The sequence below is a fragment of the Bactrocera tryoni genome, chromosome 5, assembly GCF_016617805.1.
Source record: "Bactrocera tryoni isolate S06 chromosome 5, CSIRO_BtryS06_freeze2, whole genome shotgun sequence".
Lineage (NCBI taxonomy): Eukaryota > Metazoa > Arthropoda > Insecta > Diptera > Tephritidae > Bactrocera > Bactrocera tryoni.
The window spans coordinates 30343954-30369099 of record NC_052503.1 but is presented as its reverse complement, the minus strand read 5'-3'; the positions used below and the strand labels follow the sequence as shown (position 1 = coordinate 30369099).

General features: G+C 33.6%; 4 protein-coding genes across 7 annotated transcripts; 3 read left to right on the top strand and 1 right to left on the bottom strand.

Annotated features, from left to right (window-relative positions):
- Positions 1 to 4484: 4484 nt before the first annotated feature.
- Positions 4485 to 5779, top strand: LOC120778168 (60S ribosomal protein L8). The gene is made up of 3 exons (XM_040109904.1): positions 4485 to 4507; positions 4790 to 4943; positions 5010 to 5779. The coding sequence occupies exons 2-3, from the start codon at positions 4806 to 4808 to the stop codon at positions 5640 to 5642; spliced, it is 771 nt and encodes a 256-aa protein (XP_039965838.1). The 5' UTR covers positions 4485 to 4507; positions 4790 to 4805; the 3' UTR covers positions 5643 to 5779.
- Positions 5780 to 6289: 510 nt separating this feature from the next.
- Positions 6290 to 18156, top strand: LOC120776396 (NEDD4 family-interacting protein 1). Of its 3 annotated transcripts, none has more exons than XM_040107015.1 (2): positions 6290 to 6485; positions 16812 to 18156. In XM_040107015.1, the coding sequence occupies exon 2, from the start codon at positions 16857 to 16859 to the stop codon at positions 17721 to 17723; it is 867 nt and encodes a 288-aa protein (XP_039962949.1). In that variant the 5' UTR covers positions 6290 to 6485; positions 16812 to 16856; the 3' UTR covers positions 17724 to 18156. The 3 variants fall into 3 exon arrangements, with proteins under 3 accessions (XP_039962949.1, XP_039962950.1, XP_039962948.1); XM_040107016.1 differs by lacking the exon at positions 6290 to 6485 and adding an exon at positions 6562 to 6584; XM_040107014.1 differs by lacking the exon at positions 6290 to 6485 and adding an exon at positions 6897 to 7017.
- LOC120776397 (protein spitz) lies at positions 13800 to 16674 on the top strand. Of its 2 annotated transcripts, XM_040107018.1 has the most exons (3): positions 13800 to 13988; positions 14114 to 14228; positions 14804 to 16674. In XM_040107018.1, exon 3 carries the CDS (start codon positions 14963 to 14965, stop codon positions 15593 to 15595), a length of 633 nt encoding a protein of 210 aa, XP_039962952.1. In that variant the 5' UTR covers positions 13800 to 13988; positions 14114 to 14228; positions 14804 to 14962; the 3' UTR covers positions 15596 to 16674. The 2 variants fall into 2 exon arrangements, with proteins under 2 accessions (XP_039962952.1, XP_039962951.1); XM_040107017.1 differs by lacking the exon at positions 14114 to 14228.
- A 9-nt stretch (positions 18157 to 18165) lies between the features above and the next one.
- On the bottom strand, positions 18166 to 20917 carry LOC120776395 (DNA replication licensing factor Mcm7). Its single transcript, XM_040107013.1, has 5 exons — positions 20786 to 20917; positions 20360 to 20729; positions 19772 to 20273; positions 18646 to 19703; positions 18166 to 18575 (listed from the first exon to the last, which is right to left on the bottom strand). Exons 1-5 carry the CDS (start codon positions 20814 to 20816, stop codon positions 18374 to 18376), a joined length of 2163 nt encoding a protein of 720 aa, XP_039962947.1. The 5' UTR covers positions 20817 to 20917; the 3' UTR covers positions 18166 to 18373.
- Between the last annotated feature and the right edge of the window lie 4229 nt (positions 20918 to 25146).

Below are 25146 nucleotides of genomic sequence, written 5' to 3'. Positions count from 1 at the left end.
ATTTTTTTTTTTTATTTTTTTAATTTTTTTTATATTTTTTTTATATTTTTTTTTATATTTTTTTTTTATTATTTTCATTTCGGTTTTGTCATAAAATTTAAATTGAAACGCCATTTGTAAAAACATAAGTGATAGTACATAAATACAAATGAATGGATAATATATTATATAATAACAATTAATGCGAAAAAGTGAGTAGAGCATATGGAATGGAAAACGGAAATGGTATATATGTAAAACGCATAGAAAATGTATGAAATTCGAGCTATGTATGTAAAAAGCAAAAACAAATAGCGCATCAATGAGTGAAGTGGGGTGTCGTGCATTAAGAAAATATTACAAAAAAACAAAAACATACTAATAATAATATTAGCATAAAAATGTAGCAATTGGCAGCCAGCGTTACACACGTGACACACACACAAACACACGCAAATAGACACATTTAAAGAATTAAAAAAACATTTAAACACGCAAAATGTGCGGCTGCAAAGCATTGCAATGAAGTAAATAAGTAAAATAAAAAAGAAAAATAAATATTAAAGCATAAAATAAAGATAAAAAAGAAAGCTAAATAAATGAAGCAGTTTATATACATACATAAGAATACTAAACGGCCTAGTTAAGCATTTTTTACTGAACTTTTTACAAAGCGCCTAAAAACGGAGCTCGCAATAAAGATGAATGCGTACCCACACACACAAATGAATTAAAAAAATTTAAATACACACAGACATATATACATATGTATATGTATACATTAAATATATATATATACATATATATGTATATAAATGCGTTGATGGTGCATTAAATGAGCAACAAAAATAAGTTTATAAAATAAATGAGAAGAAGCAAAGCAACAAATTAAGAGTTAACACATGCAATCATAAACAGAAAGAAGCAAAAGGCGGGAAAATATGCAGCTGCAACAAATTTAATTTGTAATTTTTAATTGTAATTAGTTCACTTACATATACATACATTTAAAATTTGTTTTTGCTGCGCTCAGTATCGGTATGTATAGCTAAATGTTTTTGTACTTCACCTCACACTCTTACATGTGCCCGAAATCAATGCCGATAACTGTAACTATAACTGTATTTCTAGCACAACCACATACATAATTTGTAACGCCAACGCTAAAAAATCTAAAAAAATGTAACAGTTAAAATTATTTATGCTTTTTTCTGCAAAATACTTGCTACTTAACGTTTTTCGCTGTGTGTTGTATTTGCAGAAGCATAAACAATTTTGTTTTGCTGTTGTCGCAGTGCATGGTTGGCGCTTCATATTGAAGTGCTCCAGTCAACCAAACACCCTATATATTTATTTGTGTGCAACACGGTATATTCTTTTTTGTTTGCAAAATACATACATACATACAGACAACATTTGCAAACTTGTTTTTTCACTAAGCTTTTTCGTGTTCTTGTAATGAAATCTACAAAAAAGTATATGGAAGTTTAAAAATTTTTAAGCCACACTGGAAGTTACTTCAATCGATGTATGTATATTTGTTTGTTTGTTTGTTCGTTTTTAACCTATAAGTTATGTAATTAATTAATAAATGTATTTGGATTTGTGTTAATTGGCGTATTGTTGGAATCTAATGTATACTTCTTAACCGGCCAACCCTTTGTATGCTGTCTTCTTAATTTTCACTATCGAAACTACAACATTATTATTATTTTTTTTATATATAACTGTGCGCATTGTTGCGCCAATAAGGCGCATATATCTAAATATTAATTGAAATAAATATGAAATATATATATATATAATCTCAAAATTAAAATGGCAAAAAAATAAATAATAGAATGTGTATTCTTTGATGAAGCTTTTAAAGCTAACGCTGTCGTTGGATGTGGCAAATGCGGCGGTGCGGGGTGTTGTTGTGCTTTGAAGAGAAAATTCTGCTTAATTATAAAAAAATACCAACTAGTTCCACGGCAGTCGGGTCTAACTAACCGGAACGGACTCGGATTTTCATCCGGCCAAGGACTTTTAGTACGTCACCATTCCTCGAAATTACTTCAGTAATGTTTTGCGCCGCTACAACTAGCTCAAGACTATTTCGAAATTACAAATTGTACAATTTTTTTCTGTAACCCAAACCCAAAAACTATGGCGGCTGGTCGGCGACGGCTCGTCTTAGCGGTCGTAAGCAAATTCTGAAACGACAACGAAAAATATTTTTTTAATCTGTACACTTTTCCACATCCATGCTACTAGGAGAAGAAAAAAAATGTAACATTTCAAAAATGATGACCTTCTGAAAAAATCGATTTTTGTGTCTTTTTTTTTGTAATTAATTGGTTTTAAGTAAACAATTTTCATTATTTCTGACAAATTCTGGTACCACGTGTTCATTGTGTAAAAGATTTCATGACGATTGCTGAATTTTTGCCTCCTGGACTTGAAATTATCAATCAATTTGAAGATAACTTTCCAAACGCCAGATAACTTTTGTAATCTAACAGATTTCAAGAATTAACATTTTTTGACCATGAAAATGAAAATAACATGTAAATTACGTAATATGCAAAAAACGTTTTTTTTTTGGACTCACAAGGTAGAAACTGCTCTCAAGCGTTAATAGCCACGTGAAAATTAGAAACAACGTTTTATTGGGGATATTCTAAGTGCCGTTTTTTCCATTAGATATATAAAAAAATGTACATTTACAAAATTTAATTCACTTAGATTCATTCTAAAAAATTTTTGATTCTTTTAATTTCGTAGCCGGAATTGAATTATGAAAAAAACGGTGTAGAATATTTTTCGGCTTAAAATTAAGTCTTTAATCAAAAAAAAATATTAAAATACATGAAAACAGGATGTTATCGAAGGACTAGTCAAAATTTTAGACAAAATGGCGTTTAAAAAAATAAATGTTTAAAAATTTACGCTTCAGAGTGGATAAAAAAAAATCTCATTCCTTCGATCTTTACCTGACGAATATATCTACGAAGGCCGTGTGAAAATGTCAATCGATCGGTTTAGACGGTTCGGAGAAATCTTTCTCACCGACTGTGAAGACACCGTTTCGATAAAAAATTTTGGCCTAAACATTTTTTTTTTACAAATTTAAATTGTTCACCGTCGGGGGTCAAACCTTACAGATTAACTAGCGAATAATTATTTTTTTTAATTGTGGTATATGAATATTCTATATTTTAAAACATTTCACACAATAGTTTTGTTTCAAAATTCCCAAAAATCACTTTTTCAGCGGTCACAATAGGTGTGGCCCTAAATATCAAAAAATCGTTTTGGCATTTAAGAAAAAACTTTTAATATTATTTATTGAAAATATTTATTGGCTAAAATTAATGACTGGGTGAATTTTATGTTATACATACATTTTTATTAAGTTTCTCGTTCGTTTGCATGGTTATACGTTTTTTATGTGTTTATGGTGTTCTTTAAATTTTGTTTATTTAATTTTCAATTCCATTAATGTAAGTAGCAAACATTTTTAGATTATGTCGCTAATAATGGAGGTAATATTATATTCATCTCTTGATATCTCACTGCTTTCACTTAGAAATAACAATTTTTTTGATCAATAATGTCTTTCAAAGCACCCGAGTCTACGAAACTGGTAATGTTCGTTCTCACGACGAATGGATCTATGTAACCGGAAATGATCGAATTTTTGTACGACCAATGACTGCCAACTCGAAAGCAATCCTCCAAACTGTTTCAGGGCTATTTTCTGCCGCAAGAACAACAGCGTAAAAGAAACTATCTCAGCTTTATATCCTGTCAAGGTCTTTCAACTTGATGTAAAGCAATTTGTGGAACTACAATCACAACAACTATCTTTGAATCTCTTTCAACTTATTCCTCAAACTAAACGCGATAATACCTTTTGATAAATAATAGCTTTAGAATTGTTAGCAGAATATAAACTCCTTTTAGCGCCCATATAATTTTTAGAAATAGAGAGCGGAAGTAGCTTATAAAACGGAATAAAACTTAACCCTCAGAAAACATGAAAAAACCAAAATTGCAGCTTTCATAAAGTTATGCAAAATATTTAAATTTATTACTTATTCAGAATTGGCAGCAAGGGTAAATTTGCACTGATTAATATATAAATATAAAACAAAAATAAAAATATTGAATTTCAACATTTTATAGTGATCTCGTGCTCAACAAAGGGTTAAAGACGAAAACAAATATATTAAATCAGTTTGGCTATACATTAACTATATTAAATAATAAATCTCGATATAAATTGTTACGTAGATATATCTACATACTATAAATTTCCTGATATTACCCATCAGCTAATATTTTCAATTTATACACTTTCGGAATGAAAATGAAAATACCACATCTAGACGGAAGTGCGCACCATTCACAATAGTGTGGCGCTGTGTACTGTCATTACGGTTGGCAGTATTGTCGGTCAAATGTCATATTCTCATGTTTTGTACTTTTCTTCCTACTTCTCTACTTCTTCCACTTCTCTTTCTTTTCTAATTTTACAGGCTTGGTGGGTGCTTTGTGCTACAATTTAATCTTCAATTATTTCAATTTATACGAGCCATCGCCGCAAAATTATTATTTAAACGTGAAATTAACATGATTATTACATCAAAGTTAAAAATATTTTATATTAATATCGATTTAATTTACATTTTGTAAACATTCCAAAAACTTGGCGGCGATGGCTAGTGCTGCATATGTGTACATATTTGATGGCGCATATATACAAAAATATTACAAGTTAATTGCGCGATTATAATATTAAGTGTGCATACTTTCCGTTCTCTAGGTATTGAAAGCCAGAAATGGGTCGTGTTATTCGTGCACAACGTAAAGGCGCTGGGTCCGTCTTCAAGGCCCATGTTAAGAGGCGTAAGGGAGCCGCTAAATTGAGACCCCTCGATTTCTCCGAACGTAATGGATACATCCGTGGTGTTGTTAAGGTAATTTTCATTTATTGTTTTAACTTGTGAATTTTTATTTATAAATTTCTTATGTTGCAATTGTAGGAGATCATCCACGATCCCGGCCGTGGCGCTCCATTGGCTGTCGTACACTTCCGTGACCCCTACCGCTACAAGATCCGCAAGGAATTGTTCATCGCCCCTGAGGGTATGCATACCGGCCAATTCGTATACTGCGGCCGCAAAGCCACATTGCAAATCGGTAATGTAATGCCATTGTCCGTGATGCCTGAAGGTACCATCATTTGCAACTTGGAGGAAAAGACCGGAGATCGTGGCCGTTTGGCGCGTACATCTGGTAACTACGCCACCGTGATTGCCCACAATCCTGACACCAAGAAGACTCGCGTTAAGCTGCCATCTGGTGCCAAGAAAGTTGTGCCCTCTGCCAATCGTGCTATGGTTGGTATTGTTGCCGGTGGTGGTCGTATCGACAAGCCCATCTTGAAGGCTGGTCGTGCATACCACAAATACAAGGTGAAACGTAACAGCTGGCCTAAGGTGCGTGGTGTTGCTATGAATCCCGTTGAGCATCCTCACGGTGGTGGTAACCATCAACATATTGGTAAAGCTTCCACAGTTAAGCGTGGAACATCTGCTGGTCGCAAGGTCGGTCTCATCGCTGCCCGTCGTACCGGTAGAATACGTGGTGGTAAGGGCGACACCAAGGACAAATAAGCTGGAACTTAACAACAATCCGGGTTTAGTTGAAGGGAGTGAATATTGTAATAGTGAGAATGTGTATTTGTTGGTGGATTTAAAATGGATTCGCATTTACACAGAAAAAATAAAAATATTTTTATTTTAAAATGAAATTATGTGATTTTTGAAAATTATTTTGTGGTATATTTTCTCAATTGGCGTTTATCATATTATGACATTTATTACTCGAATATGTCAAAACTTTGATGTCGATTTACAAAAGCAACATTACCTATAACTAATTTATTGAAAATGGAAATTGTTTAATATCCTCAAATGTGATGTCTTGATTTTTTTTAGATCAGGTTGTAAGGCAGCTATATGTAGTTATAGAGGTCCGATCTGAACAATTTGATCGGAGATTGTCCCAGAGTTAGATTGTTCATACATTACAAGACACGAGAGAAGTTTAAAATATAATGAAACCAGAAAAGTATATAAAATTATTTACCCTCAATATTACATTTTTTTAATATTTGCATATAAATTAAAACTTTTGCTGCACTGTAGCAAATTTCATTCAAGTTTCAAACCTAGTAAAGCGGGTTTGAAACATGGCCTTTTGACATTTGCATTATTCTGATTTTGACAATTAAAAGTACAGTAGAAAACTGAAATTTTTTATTTCATTGATGATTGGCTAGACATAAGGGACGGAAAAAGTTTATTGGCAATTGTTTTGATTCACCAGTTAAATACGTTTAATTTGAGAAAATTAGTATAATTTAACAAGAAAAATTGCAAATCAAACAGTGCAAGCGGATAAAGAAATAACTTTACTATATATTGTGCGAGAAATTTGGAAATCTTCGTATAAAGGTAAATACTGACAATCGTATTAGAAATCTAATTGATCGATGGGGGAAAAATGGCCAACGCAGCCAAAGTGTAAAACAAAATACATAATAAAAATACAAGGTGGATTGGCCATTAAGCTTTCATTCAATGACAAGCTTAAGATTATTTGTGTAATTGTGTTTCTGATTATTTATTCTTACGTAAATTGTCTTCGAAATTGATATACAAATAACGAAAACGATATTGTCCGTGAAGGGTCAACTTAAATTGAATGAATTGTTAAAGTTCAGATTGTGCTTGTTGGAATTGCTACAATATCGCTTTGACGTTGAGTTAATTGGAGACGCGCCACTGCAGCGCAGTGAAGTCAATTGATTTATCAATGCAAGCCCATGTAATGGCAATGGGAATGATAAAAATAGAAATATCCTTGTGTGTGGTAGTTTTTAGTGAATGAATCATGAAACTCCTTGTTTTGTAGCTTTTATTGACTGTCGCTGTTTCGTTGCGCCCATACTTGGAAGGAGGTCAATTGAGACATACATTATGCATGGTTCGTTTATCCGGTTGCGTTACCGAGAAATAAATGTTTGATTCCTAATAAATTCGTAATTCTATATCGTGCGATGCCTTGATTTATATAAATGTATTCTTTGATATTTGGTTTTATATTGTGTATGTACCTTTGAAGTCAAAAGTATATACAACTCTCTTTAAGGGGGAGTGCATTTAAAAGAAACACCATTTTTCTGATTTTTTTTTTTAAGTTAAAATCCATTTTTTAAAGCCAATGGTACATTATAATATGACATTTGAGGAAAAAAATGTAACAGAAAACATTTTCTACTCCCCCTTAAAATTAGTATGTCATAATAGCTGTGTAATAACTATAATGCTTCCATTTTTATAAATATTGGAATTATGTGAATAAAATTTTTTTCACACGAAAGCCGAGAACAGAAATATTCTTTATGCTCAAACTTTAATGTCAATGAATGTTTTATTGTCTGTTTGTTTGGCTTGTTATTGTAGCAAATTTAGATAATGGACAGTTACTGTTTTCGAAACATAAGCTTTGGATTCTTATCTACTAAGCACTTCTATAACACAGTCTTTGTATTTTACCAAATGGCAAAAACTACAAGCTTTATAGAGAAAACTCGCAACCTCTTAAGATCATTTCTTGCTTATATATCGTCACCTGAAATGCAAAATAACGTATCATCAAAAAATTCTAAATTGAGTGTCTTATTGATTACGCTTCACTACTTCAAATTACATACATAATGTTCAACATTTTCAAGTTCTGCACTCAGATATAAACCAGTTTTAATCAATATTAAAATTTTTTTTTCACTTATGTTCCATTTTATTTCGTGTTTCATTCACGCCAATGTAAATTTCCGAAAATGTTGTTACGTTATTTTGCATTTCAGGTGACGATATGTAAATTTATAGACACAACTCAAAATAATGCAAAGCATTTTATGTTTGAAGCAACGCGACTTCCTCCGGCAGATGATTAAAACTCGCCTCGCCGATTTTTCTTTAGTACTACGATTTTTGTTTCAGCAAGTACGAAACCGAATTATTTCATCAGTTATGCACAAATAAAACTATGGGCATATTCCCTGCTATATGAATTAGCACTTACCATTACTGCCTCAAACTGTTTAACATGGTGCGAAATACACCCACATGCTCGTATACAATGTATGTTTAGCTAGTGCGTACATATGTACATATTATTACTTAATTTTCTTAAGTATGGCTTATTTTTCAACACGTTTATTTACAATATTAGTCAACCAATAAGAAATGTGACTATTGAAGCAGCTGCTCATTTACATACATATGTACATTGGTGAAACAATGGGAGTACCTTAGAATACGTATACCTAATACATATGCACATATATCCGCGCTAAAGCACGCGTTATGTTTGCTTTTGTGACCGCAATTACGTCTTCCTGTTGCAGGTGTTGGTAGTGTGCTACGTTTGCGGGTGCGTGAAAACGTTGCCGCAAAGTCCATAACAGTGCATACAGACAAACATTTGAAAGTATGCACTAGTGCACTATTTTTTTGTGAAATTACATATACCAAATATAGACTGAACAGGATATATTAAGTTTTCCACGAAGTTTGTAAAATCCGGAAGGAAACGTCGGTGATCCTATAATATACATATATATGCATATATATATAAGATTAGCGTGATTTATCGGTATACACGCAAACTAGTCTCTCAGTCTTTAAGATATCGAGTTGAAATTTTTTACAGGTTCTTTTCTCCTAAAGGAGCTGTTTATTTGTGGGAACCACCGATACGTATCACTATGGGATGCAGCTCCCATACATATGATCTCCCAAAAATAAGATAAAATCTTTTTATACCCTTTCATGCTATAAAATACTCACATGTGAAGATCCAGCCCAATTCCACACTTTTTATTGTTTTAACTATTTTTTTAGAAGTTACAAAGTACGGTTAATAAATCTCAATAAGTAGGAAATGTTTATTATATATTTCTACGTCCAAAATTATGTTTAGTGAAATCAAATAAAAGAAATCTGTTCTTTGGTCGCATTTTACCTTCTTTTCTTTGCGTTTTTAATAAATACATTACTTACTTTTTTCGCTCAAAAGTTAGTGCGAAGTATTATTTGCCTACCATTGAGATATTACTTCATGCAAAGAAGCACTGGAAAATACAAGTACATTTTGAGTATATGTACTCTCCTTTTACATTAATGGGAGTTTCTGTACTTCAAAACTACTTTTGTTAACAAGATGATTACAAGTATTGTCTCCAGCGAATGTTGGACAATCAAGTTGTATAATTGAGGTGAAAACTTGATCAACTATTTACTCAGCTATGATTTCAAGTTAAATGTAAACATGCATTTTTTTAAAAGCAATATTCACTGATAGTGAATACGAGCCTACGTAACCGGAATAGAACCCTGAATTATAGCTGGAAACACTATCTACCCTGCTGCATTCCTCAAAATTATTTTTGGAATATTTTAAATCCCTACTAAAAGAACAATTTTTCTTCTGATTTTTTAATTTTTGGATTCTGAAAGTTTTCAACTACATAATTCTAAATCGGTTTTTTAACTAAAAATGTTTGACTTTGGAAACAACAATATTTTTATTTTTCTAAATTAGTTTTATTTTCGAAACATGACATTTACTTTTAGTAGGTTACTATCAAGTGCTTGTGTATTCTACATACTGATATACACACATACATATGTACAAATGTTCCTACGCTTTTGAATGTTTTATTTACTTTTTTGATTAACTGTAAGCTCACCTTATCGCGTATTTATCAGCAACTGTTTTGCGATTATCAAGTATGTGATTGTGTGTGATATGAATGTAGCGGTTGCGATACAACAATATACACACACATACATATGTATATAGGGATTTAGCTGATAACCAGTTTATTGCATTTATATGTATGACTATTGGCAAAAGCGACGTGAAAGCGGTAAATAATTTGCTATGCCAACACTTTTTGCTTTGCACAACTGTTCAAATTAATAAATATTTCTCTTTAAACGTGTACTTAATGCGCTTATATATTAACAAATGTATTTAATGACAATATACATATGTATGTCTTTTATATACATAAGTATTGGCGTAAATGTGTATATGTAACGTTATGTATGGGTATTAAGTCAAGGAACCGTAACTGCAATGTATTGAGTTTCTGGCCTCGAAAGTCGGTACTTTTTATCCAGTATTATTGAAGCTTAAAACAAGGGAAAGCGTTAACTTCGGCAGCACCGAAGCTTTAATAACCTTCACAGATGTATTTCTTATAACATTAAACTATACAAAGATATGTATCTTCATTTTCTTCGTCCAATTTATATGGCAATTAAACATTATGTTCGGAGATTGTAGCATTTCCTATGATATATTCTATGCCAAATTTCGTGATGATATCTAATCAAATAAAAAAGTTTTCCTTACAAGGACATGATATTGATCGTTAAATTTGTAGTAGCTGAGAGGTTAATTTGCGTACATACAGACAGACAGACGGACATGGCTAAATCGACTCACGTCAACAAGCTGACAAGGTCACCGACATTTTCTTGTGGATATTAAAAACTTCGTGGCAAACTTAAAATATAATGTTCTGGGTGTAAATATGTATGGACATATGTATATTTCGTAAAAGTACTTTCCGCTTCACCATCAATCAAAAAGTAAATTCATGAAATTATAGCATTAATTTTGTTAGTTTTTCTTTCCATATCTATTTTATAAACTCCTTCACCGCTAAAAATTCAATTTTATAATTATCTATGTAAATTGATCGTAGTTGCAAAAGCCTGGATCTCTCCATTTGTATCTCTTCCTTGAAGTGTACATATCTACATACTACATACAAAGTAAATAAACTTCTTTTGACGCGACCTGAAAGGGTAAATTGATAAAACGTTTTAAATGGAAAATATTTTGGTATAACCAACTGCTTTATCGTACCTTGAACTTTTAAGTGTTTAGTCTACTTGAACACAGTTATTACCATCAATCAATGTTTTTACTAATCTATGCTGATAATGAGTGATTGAAATTCGAAAATAAATCAGTAATATGTTGTTAGCCGTATCATTGTTTAAAATATCTTAAATTATTTTTGTCATCTCAAGTAGCAAGTATTTATAATTAATTTGGATTTTTAATCACAAATACAATATGTATGCATGTGATTTTTGTTGCTGTGCTGGTTGTGAAATATTTTCCAAATAATTTGAATGTGTGTTGTCGGCGGTTTTTAACTAAAAAATGCTGTTCGTTGCGGTTATGTACATACGATTGTCGTGGAATTACTCTGTATATACTTTGTGGCCTGTATTGATGTGCTCATACTTCTGAAAATCCAAGTGCTTTTGTAGTTCAAATTAATAGTGTTTGCTTCTTCTACAAAGACAAGATTGTAAGCAAATACTTTTGGCACAACCTTCTATTTTGAGTTGAAATGCTTTATAAAAAGAGAGGGAGTACTTCCAATGCCAGTCATTGGTGTATAAATATAGAGTTAGTACTATAGTTTTGAGCAATATACTTTGTATATATCAAGTTATAGTAATTATAGTAGGCAATAAAGAATATTAGGTCAACATTTTAAAATCAGAAGAATATAATGACAACTATATTATTTGATTATAATCGAATATACAAGTATAAGCTAATAGTATATTTCCAAAAGTTGGCCTAGAGGGTTGCTTTCGTTTTGGCCAATACTGTATATGTTTCAAAAAGTCTATACACGACCTCAATTAAATGTGCTTGCACCAAATAACAAGTTTAAATACTTTCATATTTCTAAAACTGGAACCTGGAAGTACCCCCGTGTCAATATTAAACTTGTATATTCGTATTTGCTCATAAATAGTTTTAATAGCACAAATTGGCATATTTCCCTGCAATCGGACACACACATACCCGTTATCATTAAAAAAAAAGAAGAAAATATTTGTTTAACTGTTTTAGTTTTTTCATTAAAGAAAAGCTGTTAATCTCTGAGTACGAAACAGATATCGTACGTGCTTCGCGTGATTAGTAAGCTGAATTCAAACAAAGTACTATGATATAATATGAGCACTTATCTATTTAACTCTGATGATAGCAGTGGGAACCACGCGTCGAATTGCTGGGGTGTTGGCAATCAGACAGAAAGTGAGTTTAAGCTAAGTGTATTAACACCTAAAAGTTGTTTACATAACAATAACACTACTAAAAGTATGTACAGATGTAAATATTATCTACGAGTATAGTATTTTTAGTTTCTAAATGCTTATACATATGCATGTAAGTCGTTAGCATTATGACTGCGTGTACTTATAGCTGTATAGTTGAGTTTCAAGGTTGTCCTAGTTTGTTAGTATACATAGATAATTAATTTGGTTCCACATGAGAAATGAAAACATCAATGGAAAGATTTTTTCACGCTTTTAGGAAAGATTATTTTTGGAAAGAATTCTAAAAATGTCATACTTAAAGAAATACCTCCCAATAACGGTGGTGTCTCCAAACCCGGATAGCTCCTGAATGAATGTTCTTCCCATGAGTTGAGTTTATGTTGATAAAGGTACTGACTTCATGTGATTAATCATGTATATGGTCACATTGCAATATTTGTATGAGATTTGGTTTAGTGTTTCAACAGAATTTCAGACATATTGTCATGTCTTATAAATACAATCAATTCTTCCAATTTTGCACCACTTCTACCAGCAAAGCCTGTCTTATATCTGTCCAATCTGGGCTTCGCGGAATATTGACCAGCGTTGGGCAACTATGTTTTTGTTGTTGTAGCAACAGAATTCTGCCGAGTTGACAGTCCTTGGTCGGGTAAAAATCTGGTTCCCGACTGTCGTGAGAAACACCATCGGTACATGCCAAAGCCTTTTGGCCCAAGATCGTTCGCAAGAGATCTAGTAGTCTCTTTGCTCTCAGTATTGCTAACCTCTAGCCTAGTTTTGAGACTTTTAATGGTCCATTACCCTACTGGCGTCCACACAGTAAGGCTGGGAATTTCACCAATTTTTTGTATACGTGATGGGTATTATAGCTTCCATGCAGTCGAAGTTAACGTTATTTTCTTTTTTATTATTTATTAAATAAAATGACTTAAAAAAAATCACAATAGACAAACGCCTTTTTTCAGGCTTGTAAGTATGTATGTAGATACGAGTATAACCCCTAAAGGGTGTGGTGATCTTCATAAATTATAGTTTTGTATTTAAATTTACACGCATACAAACATATATATATGTCTATACGCCTTGACTAGGCAACTGCGCATGAAGGAAGTTACATCATCGTCTTGAGAAGTTAATCAAGCGCAGCCTGAGCATCTACAAAACACACATACACCTACTACATATGTATATACTTACATACATATGTGTTATAAAATCTTCGAATTGAGAAATTTAAGCATTTCATCAAATTACTACTTCTACTTGCGACTAGATGCGCCAAATCAAATCGTGTCTAATACTTATTTGTCGCCTGTTGTAGGCGTTGGCATTTTTTCAACGCCTGCTGACTGCTGACTTAATTGGACGTTAACTATTATAGTAAACCGGTGCAGGCAGCAGTGTATTAAGTGCTCATAAAGCAACGAAACTTACACTGTAGCGATGTATAGCGCAATGTGAGTGTGTGTTTTGTACAGAAAATATTAAGAAAAAGTGTTTGAAGTGTTTACAAAAAAATTACTTGTAAATGGGTGTAAATAAAAAGTATTTAAAAAAAAAGGTTAAAAAAATATTAAAAAAAGCAAAAAAGCAAAACATTAAAAACAAATAATAATAGAAAAAAGTGGAAACAAATTGTCTAGAAGTGTACTTTTTTCAGTGTTTTAAAAAGATTGTGAAATTTTTTGTTTTTGTACAACGTGAAATATATTGTCTAGTGACTTCCAATTGCCTTGTGCGGTGAAAAACAGCATTCGGAATTTGTACACTATTGAGATAAGCTAAAAGGTAATTAAATAAACGTGTTTTACAGTGAACGTGACATGTGCTTTTTTCTACATATAAATTTTGCTTGCTTGATTGTTTTGAAATCACCGTTACTAAATTAAAAAGTGATTATTTTCACGCTATAGGGCGCATGCTGCAACGCGCTTACACAAGCCTCGCTAACGCACGCCTGTATTACGCTTTAAGGAATGCCGCCATTAACCAGCGAGTCTGCAGAGTTCTACATGCGAACATACATATGTAATGCAATTATCTTTAGTGCCATGAAGCAATAAACAGTTTTTGTATGTAAATATAATTGACACGCTTAAATAAAAAAAAATATTGTCAAAACGGAGGAAGCAACGAAAACATAGTCGCTATATAATATAATATAAACATATTATAATTGTTTTTCTTTTTTTATATATTTTTGTAAAAAGTTTTGTATTTATGTTTATATATTTCATAATTTCATTTTGTAAATACTACATGCTTTAAAAATAATTCACTTTAAACGCATTGAAATAAAAAATCGTTAAAAAAATTATAAAAGTAATAAAAAAAAACAAAAAGAAAAAAAAATAAAAAAGAAAAAAAAAAAAAAAATAAAAAAATTAAAACAAGAGCAAAATAAAAAAATAATAATAACAAATTTATTAATAATAAAAATAATTAAAATTCTTATTGCCAACATTTCCAATACTAATAATTTTTTTTATTTTAATTGTAATTTTTATTTTGTAATAAAGTTTGGTTGCTGTTGCCTATAATTCTCTTTTAGTTTTATTTTTTCTTTATGTTTTTTTAATTAATTGCATTGCGTTAATTTTCAGTGCACCGAAGACAATACCACTAAACAGCTGCCGCTGAAATGCCGCATGATCCACCAAAGCGTAACCAGCTAAACACATCAGCTAAAAATTAAAACACCAACAACAAACGTAACCTTCCAAACGCATTTACTTTAACCCACATACATATATGTTTGTATAATGCCCGAGCGACGGGCAGCAACGACCATACATCCAACGGATGCAGAACGTTTACTCGGCATTTTTCTAGCGCTCATCGTGCTCTCACCCTTTGCCGGCGCTTGCTCGAGTCGTGCCATCCAGAAACCGGCAGCGCCGCCACCGCCCTTACCAACGGCCGCACCATCCGAAGCCGCGGCATCGACTACACCGCGCCCAAACATCACATTCCCCATCTATAGCTGTCCGCCTACATATGCCGCCTGGTATTGCCTAAATGATGCCACATGCTTCACGGTTGAAATTCACAATGAAATACTTTACAATTGTGAGTGTGCCACCGGTTTTATGGGACCGCGTTGTGAGTACAAAGAGATCGATGGCTCATATTTGCCGACACGTCAACGTGCTATGCTCGAGACTGCCAGCATTGCGAGTGGTGCCACATTAGCGCTGCTCGTTGTGGTCATACTGTGTCTAATGTGGTATATACGCTATGATAAGCAACGGCAAAAGTTGAATGAGAGCGCAGAGGCGGCACACGACAATGAGGGTCTCGACCAAGTGGACGGTATGACGCGTCTGCCCATGCGTCGACCATTCGGTGAACATCACTACAAAACTTTACCGCTAGCTGCAGCCTTTAAGCGTTAATTTAGCTACCTATATATATATTTAGAGAGATACTGAGAACCATAGTTGACTAGAGTACACAGTATAGTCCGCGAGCATATATTTATGGATGTGCAGCTAACTTACAACTGGCAGCTAAACGATATATGCGGAAATTGATCAACAGTTTACAACGCTAACGGCTACTAGAATTACTAAGCATAATGAGCACGTGTTGGAAGAGAAGTAAAGCACATAAAAGACAAAGAAATACGTTAAAAGACATGCTTTTGCACTTTAATGCCATTTAATTCACAACAGTTTTGTTTAAAAAAAAAATTTTATAACCAAAAGCGTTGGACAATTTCAAACTCTGTGGAGTTTTTTATGTAATTTTATTTTTTTATTGTTTGTTTATTAAAAAACGTACATAAGAATATGTAACGCGCTAAAATTAATTTATACATATATTTTGAAATCGCTAAATTTTTAATTTGACCGTTAAACACACAAAAAATTGTGCCATAAAGCCTAATGAAAAAATTTTATATATATTTTGTTGCTCAATTGTGACTAATTTCGTTTGCTTTCTGCAACTTTTAGGCGCATTTCAAATATTTTTTCATTTGCTCCTTAATTACAAACATTTAAATCATTTTTTTTATATAAATTCGCACACTCTTTTTCCGTAAATCCGCATTCCATTTGCAAATGCTTCAAAAGTATGCATTTGGTATTGCTATAAGTGACCTTGAGACATTAGAAACAATTATATGCATAAAATTTCCAAATCCACAGAGGCAACAGTTGTCCAAGTAACGCTAAAAAATAAATCTTACATATACTAAGTTAAAAATGTCTCACACACACCAGTGTACGCGCGTTTTTTATTCGCCAAAAATTGCCTTATTAACGTTTAAACGTAACGCCGAAAATGAAAAACTGCGAAAAAAGCACCTAACTGACGCGCATTGTTGCAATTAAGCAATTGTTTTTTGCAAAATGCAAGAGTTGTCCTTTTTAAATATTTATACAACGACTACTATTTATTATTACACCCACTGACGTTATTACACAAAAAAGTATTAAAATATAATAAATATTGTCTTAAGTAAACAGAAGCACATTGTTGTTTTTATTGCATAACCAAAACGAAAATGCGTGTTTGTATGACATTTCTGCTATAAATATGCATATACCGTTAAATTACCGTTAATTACAATACTTCACGAAACTCACTACGAAATTTCACTTACAGTTTCAACTACACTACGCCAACGTCCACTTGACGCACGCAACCGAGATGGGCAACATGTCGGATAATCAACAGACGCCAGCGTCTGCGTCGCAAGGAGAGGAGCAGGAGCTGGGTCCGCCAAAGGCCGACTTTAGTGCACCGCCACCCTATGAGCTCGTCAATAATAATGTTGGTGGCATGCCACAGCAGCAGCTGCAGCAAAATGCAACAATTCAGCTACAACAACAACAGCAGCTGCCACCACCGTATCTACAGGTGTCGCTGCCACCATTAGACTCATCGTTGTCACAACCACCGCCACCACCACCACCACCAGGCGGCGTTATAATGTCTGGCGATATGCCAAAAATGCAATCGGACGTCAAATTGCCCACATATGAAGAAGTGCAACGGCAGAAGTCAGCAAATGGCGAATTGCCATTCATGAATTCACACGTGCTGCCGCCGCATTTACGTGACAGCAATACGCCGACTAATGGTGGCGGCAGTAGCAACAATTCGAATGGCACTGCGCCAGCTCTAACATTTATCGCTATCGATGCATCGGATGCTGAGAATTTGACCAGCAACAATGACAACAGTGTGCTCGGCACCGATGCCATGTTCATATTGGCCTTCATGGTGGCATTCCTCTTCAATTGGATTGGCTTTTTGATGCTCACCTGCTTTTGTCAGACGATTGCTGCACGCTACGGTGCATTGTCCGGCTTCGGTTTGTCGCTGGCCAAGTGGACGCTCATTGTTAAGAATTCCACGGAGTTGGCATCGCATGAAAACTCTTGGCTGTGGTGGCTAACCATGGCATTTGGCTTTTTAATTTGTATACGCGCATTCCTACAGTATATATCGATTAAGCGCACTTGGCGATTGCTTAGCACATCGGCGCAAGAGCGTTTGCTATTTTTCTACTAGTGGAGCGCGGTGAGCGTGTTGTTGATACTGTGGTGCTTAGTTGCTACATAGTGCAGCACACATTTTATATATGTGCATATATTATTTTTTTTTAACATATTTTCATTTAGCTTGTTTTAGTTAGTTTGCCTCACCATTGGTATTAGAATTAGAGCACTCGAGGTACTTAAACGCGATGCCATTTTAGTAGTTTTTCTTATTTTTTTTTTGTAATCCAAGCGATTACATACATATGTAGTTGAATTTTAAAATTGTAGTGTCTATTTTATATGATATGTGTATATGTTTCAAAAACCGAATACGAATGTATATTTCCGAGCATAATTGAGCATACTTGTTATTTTTACTATTATCTATGTGAATGTGTATTGTGAACGCAGATGTACATATATGCATTGTGCGTTTATTTCAAATATATTGGAATTAAATAACAGTTGTTTACTTTATTTCCATAACATTTATTGTTGTAGTTCGACAAAAAAATACACTTTCAAGAAATTATTGTGAATGGGACAGGTTTAGTGATACAAAACAGCATGTACATAACTAAGGTGAAAGTGAAATTAATGAATTTGCATAAAAATGAATTATCTGTACTTATTGGTGCTAATTATGCGTCATACATTTGCATACATATAATTAAATTGTCATTACATAAAAGTAATTTTTGTGCGCGCCATGTTGACTTGCCACACGTTCAGCTCCTCGTAGTCCTCAATGCACTTGTCTACCTGATCCGGTTTAAAGCCTTTGGTTGTGCAGCGATCGATAACATCAGCGATTTTAACGGTATTACTCGAACCGGCCAATTCACGCACAACAGCGAATATCTTGTCCGAAGTGTTGGGCACACTAAAAAACAAAAATACAAGAAAAAAATAATAACTAATTTTTCAAATCCCACTTAATATGCTATACTTACTGTCCCTTTTGGTGCTCGTGCAACTGGTTCAATGAATCCTTAGACATTTCCAAAAGTCGTAGCGCTTCAGCAACATCATCCTTCTCAACCTTGTCCGACAGACGCAGACGTGCGAGTGCTGTGGATAAACGCAGGATACCCAAGAGATTACGTGCCGATGTAAAGGTCATGTCTTTTTGATTGCGCGCTTCACGACGCAACTCCACATAAGCGCCCACAATGTATTCGGTCAATTCGTCAGGTATTGTGGGGTTCTTACGTTTGCATAGATTAATGTAACGACGCATAAGGTTCATGTCGAGCGCTTTGATGCGAGTCGGTGGCTGTTTGTTGTGGCTATGCACGTAAGTGATGTGCTTTGCCAGGCGCAAATCATTGTCGCGATCTGGTTTATCTTGCATAAGCCAAAGTAGATCGAAACGTGATAAAAGCGCGGCTGGCAATTGAATGTTTTGTTCAACAGTACGACGTGGGTTATAACGACCGAAAGCAGGATTTGCCGCCGCCAATATGGAGACGCGTGCATTTAGGGTGGTCATGATACCCGCTTTGGCTATGGATATTGTCTGTTGCTCCATAACTTCGTGTATAGCCGTACGATCATGTTCGGCCATTTTGTCGAACTCGTCAATGCAGCAAACCCCTTGATCGGCAAGTACTAGTGCGCCACCCTCTAACATCATTTCGCCAGTTAGTGGATCCTTCATAACGGCAGCTGTCAAACCAACACCCGATGAACCACGACCGGTGGTATACTGCGAACGTATCGCTAAACGACTTATGTAGCTGAGTAGCTGTGATTTGGCTACACCAGGATCGCCCATTAGGCAGATATTTATATTGCCACGAATACGCATACCGTCCGGACGCTTATCTACGCCACCAACTAAAAGCAACAGCAGCGCTTTCTTTACATCCAAGTGTCCATAAATTTCTGGCGCCAAACTGGTGGCGAGACGCTCATAGAAATCATCTTGAGCCAACTCTTGCAATTCTTCAGCGGTGAGCTCGGCTTCTTGGTCGCTGGCTTCGTCATTTTTATTAATGCAAACAATGCGCTACAATTAGAAACAATTATAAAATATAAACAACGAATATATACATATATTAATTAGTATCTACGTACATATGCATGCAGGAATGTCTCCGATAGCAAGCCCTGAATAATTTGTCGGAATCCGGAACGTATCAATGGCAGAAAAACGCCAGATATCAGCACATGGTCACCAGGTTGCGCCATGCGTGTCACTTCACCACGACACATAATGGTCATGGTGCGTGGTATATGTCCTACGGGCACCTGATCACTATGCTCCTGTATTTTGATTTCTTGAAATTTAACGAATTTGGATCCACGCGTTTGCAAGTACAAACGCCCGCCCGCTTTGTTAATACGACAATCATCTGAGGGGCAATCTTGCACCGGTATAAATGTTAGCGAATTAACTGGCTGATACGTTTCAGCACCACAACGATCGCATGTGTACGTAGCAACAACCATCATCGGCTTAACTTCGGTGCAACGCGTTACAATGCCGCGTACCGTTACCAATTTTCCAATATGTTCTGCTTTGATTTCACGAATGGACTTGGCCTTTTCATTGGAGTGCGGTTTGAAGGCCACTTCACTAATAATGCAATAAAACAGAGCACATATGTAAGAAGAGTTGTTATTAAAATAAATAAAACATTAAATATTTTAACACTCGCTTACAATCGCTTCATCAACTCGGGTGGGAAATTGTTGCGGTGATCATGTTGTTCCATGGGATTGCGCGATCGCGATTCCATTAACAAACGATGCTCAATATACACATCCAAAGCGTCTTTGGCGGCAACTTCACGCTCCTTAAAGGTAGGTAACAATTCTACAATGGCGTCGCCGAATATGCTCGCATAGCGTCTGCTGTTACTAATAATGGCCTCGGCAAGCTCTTCATTAAATTCCGACACATGATCGAGATCTATTGTAAGCAGTATCTGTTCACGATGTGCAAGCTTCACAAGTTGATTGGCGTAAACGAACTGTTTCTTGCCGTTATCATCCTCCTTGCAAAATTCAGACAAAAATGTCTTCACGCTTTCTGTAAATTAGTTCATATTAGTTATCGTTTGTAGTTATATGCTGCTTTAGACTTGCCTTTATCTTGTACGTAGTCCCGTTTTGGCATTTCAGAATTTTAAGCAAATATCTTCGTACAAAGTAAAAACAAACAACTCAATTAGAAAACAGGGAATAAACTGAGACGCAAATGCACTTTCTGCCAGCTGCAAAACACACTCCTTGACATTTGCATTTGTTTATTTGGCGCCAAAAGCTACGTGCGTGCATCTGTCACTAGACACGCGCGACATCTATGTTTTGGATCAGTTATTTTGCGTAGTGTTGCATTTGTTTATTCCGAAAACAAGAAAGAAATAAAATTTTTGAATAATTTTGCAGACTTCCGGGAATTTACAGAAAGTCAAAAATAGTCGTATTTCCATTTAATTATTCATACAAAATATTATGGTAAACGCAATACTGAAAAGAAAGCATGGTTTTTATTAAGAAACATAATAATTTCGAATATTTTCATGCGCTAAACTGTTGTAAAAAACAACCGTGCATTTATAAATGGCGTACCTATGACAGCAGTGCATTTACGTATTTATAAAGCGTTCTACGGCTGAGTTCACGAATTGCAGAATTAAATTTAAATTTGAGCACTTTCACAAAAAAACTTAAACTCTTTCAATAACTGTATGCTCTAAGTGTCCACTTGCTACAAGTTCATTTCAAAAACGTACATACATGCTGTTCTCCAAAAGTTTGGGTGCTTGTGACCTGCACGGCTCCGGACTTATATCCGGTTTATCATAAAGATATGATTCCGGATGTTTATTTTATATCGCTGCAACAAAAACAAAAAAATTCTGAGCCTTGACATCATTGACCGAGTTATTACAGTCATATCATATAGATTTCTAAAATAGGCAAAAAACAATTTTGATTCAGTTGATTGAAGGCAGCTAATAGAAAGGAGGTGAGTAAGATGTTGAGACTTTTAATTTATATTTAAAATGTTTACTAATATTTTATAAGAAGCATACCCTTGATGAAATATCGCGCAATGAACAGTAAATCTGTTGAAACTAATCGATGTAAAATGTTCGGCTTTATTCAATATTCATCTTTGAAAAGTGAAAAGATGTTTGCACAATGTTTGCCATTCAATATTTGGCAATTCCGGTACAATTTCCGGACAAATTGTTCTAATCAAACCTTTACATAGATGCCAGACAAACTGAAGGATTAAAGTTAAATTCTTTTAGCGAATCTTGTTTATTTGTTATTCCCACCAAAGTTTCTTCTCTTTCTCTTCTTTTAGATTTTCTTCGATGAACTGGGTTTTAACTCATTTTGAGCTAATTTTCTGTGATTTTATAGATATTCTTACTTATCATAAACTGCTGATCTTAAAAATTTAGAATCCACTCAAAAACACATCATAAAACTCAAAACCATTTATTTATTCTTAGGTTTAAAATATATTTTATTGATTGCAGTACATTTTACAAAAACTTCATACATACAATCTTAAAGAAACAATAGAAATTATATTTTTAATAATTATTAATTGAAACTGAGTCCTTCTGCCAAACATTATTTTTATAACATAGCTTTAGGCGTAGTACTTTCACGGTACAAAATTACCAACATATCTTTTCCTCAACATATTTGTGCGGGTATTTTACATATTCATGTATTTATATGCTATTGTTTATTCCTTTTTTAATCATCTGTTCAATAATCTACAGTTAAACATTGAATTTATGCGCATTATATCTATGTACCATATTTGTAGAGTTGATTTTAATGTTATGCTTGCTTTTTCTGAATTGTTTTTCTATTACTTTTATATAATTACAAATTATTCATTTATATTACATAAATATTTGCATGTATGTATGTACTTGTGTTTATGTGTAAAAAGAAAAAGTTATTAATCACATGCAAAGTTAGTAAAATAGTGCGCTTTGCGGTAATTTCGTAGAAAAAGTTTAAATGAGTTGTAGACTACAAAAAGTAAAAAGACTTAGCAGCTTCTTGCTTCAAATGTCGGTCCTATCCAGCGTATGATATTTGAAATGTCGAACTATACTAAAATTACTGATTGTTCTCTTATTGAACCAAGTATTCATATTATACAAGTATACTCCAAATTTTGAAAAAGAGCTAAGAAAAAGATTCGTTAGGAAACAGCCGTTTGACTTGCAACAATAGCATTCGTAAGATTTGCAGAATCCATATTTGAGTAGACAACTGACCACGAATCAATATAGGGACCTAGTAATTGCTTTCACCATGACAGCTGCATCTATCCAAAACGGACGGTAATTTATGAGCGGCCAATAACTCTAACCACAACAGTTATACCGAGGAGAAAGATTTTATGCTAGTAAACTAACAACAATTTACATTATGTACGGCTAAGTCAATGCCGCTAACGCTATAATAGCATCCCCGTTACCGAAAATAACCTTAATTTACATATATCCGGCCTTTTATCTAACCTCAACAAATTTAGCAAAATTATTTAGTGAAGAGTTAAATGCTTTTTAGCTGTCCAGTTCTGTATTTTATAACATTTTATATCATTTATAATTTGAAAAAAAAAATATCGGCCAAATGGCGACGTCCCCGTTTGCATGTCTCCACGCGTTTATGTCAATTTTCCATAATCCGGTGCAGCAATTCGGTTGGAATTTCGGCATAGTTCGCTGAATGTTGTCTCCGATCTTTTTGAGCATTGCTGGCCCACACAGAAAAAAACCTAGAGTCGTTAAATCGCATGATCTTGTCCTCCATTTGATTTTGCCATATCTCAAAACTAAACTTTGAACTCAATGTGTTCAGGTTTAGATGTGAAACATGAGGCGGCGTACCATCTTGTTGGAAATAGTGATCTTCCGCTTCCGTTTCATCAAATTTCGGAAAAATAAGTACGTCAACATTGCTATTGATGCTTATTCATTTCGAAAGAAATATGGCTCAATGAATCCGCACCAAACGGTAAATTGTTGGGCATGCAAAGCGATAATTTTGTTTGTTGACGTTGGACCGAAGTGAAACGTCACATCATGAAATGGCAAACCTTGCTGAACACACTAACAAAGTTTGACAAAAAGCCGTAAGCAAAGATGGTCACCAAGAGCTGTTAAAATCACGTCATTGGTAGAGGCCGATGCGTGAAATTATTCAACAAAGATGTTTTATTAAATTTTGTGTGCGCAATCAGATTTTTACTGCCGTTGGAGTATTCACAGAGGGTCGAGAACGCGTTGACGACGAACCGCGACCATGTACGGCCATCAACATCTACTGATGATCAACACGTCAATAAAATAAAGGAATTATTGCTTGAGAATCTACGATTAACGAGTTGCATGCATATGCAAGAACGGATTTTTGTATATGTACATATGTATGTATGTACCATACATATAAAAGCATTAGTGGAAAAAAGGTATACCGTTATTACTATTGAACAAAAGCTCGTAAATGTAAATATGTATGTATATATGTACATGTTAACACCAAATTGTTCACTTAAAAAAAAAACAAAACGTTATAGTATTTATATATTTTTTATTACAATTACTAAACACTAATTGTTAATTTGCTACTAACTAAATTAGTACGTTTTCTTTGCTACAATCGTCACAATATTTTTTTATTTTTTTTATTTTTATCGTTTTTTATTATTTTTCGTACGTTTAAATTATGGTACAAGTAAATATATTAATTTATATAATAAACTGTGTTATATTTTATTATTTATTATTTATTTTTTGTTTTTTTTTATTATTTTAATTAATTATTCTTTTTAATAGGTATCTTTTTTTTATTATTATTTTTTTCAATTTATTTTATTTTTTTATATTTTAATCTTTTTTCAAATATTATTTATTTGATTAATTTTTTTTTCCAAAATTATTATTATTTTTTTTTATAACTACACAGTGAGCCTTTCACTAACCTAACAGTTGTTATTTATATTGTTTGCATATATTTAATGTTAATTAGTGTTTACTATTTAAACATATATAATAATTATATATAACTAATTGTGCTTATCATTCGCAAAACATGTACATATACTAAATGTACATACATACATTTGTATTATATATAGATAGTTCATAGTTAATAATATTTAGCATAGTTTTGCGCGAAATTCATGCAAGTAAGTTGCGTGCTTATGCTTAGTTTACACGTATTTATTTTTTGTTTTTACATTTGCATTGCTTATTGTTTATATTTGTGTATTACATACTTTTAAAAGCTTAATTCCATTAATTTTTTTATCAGCTTATGTTTATAATATTACCGCTAATGTGTGTTTCTTCAACTAAATAATTTTTCATTGCTTTTTGAAGCAATTTTGAGACCTTGCCGTGTTTGAATATTTTAGTTATTGCTAAAGAAAATATTTTTTTTATTTAAAAAAATTGTTA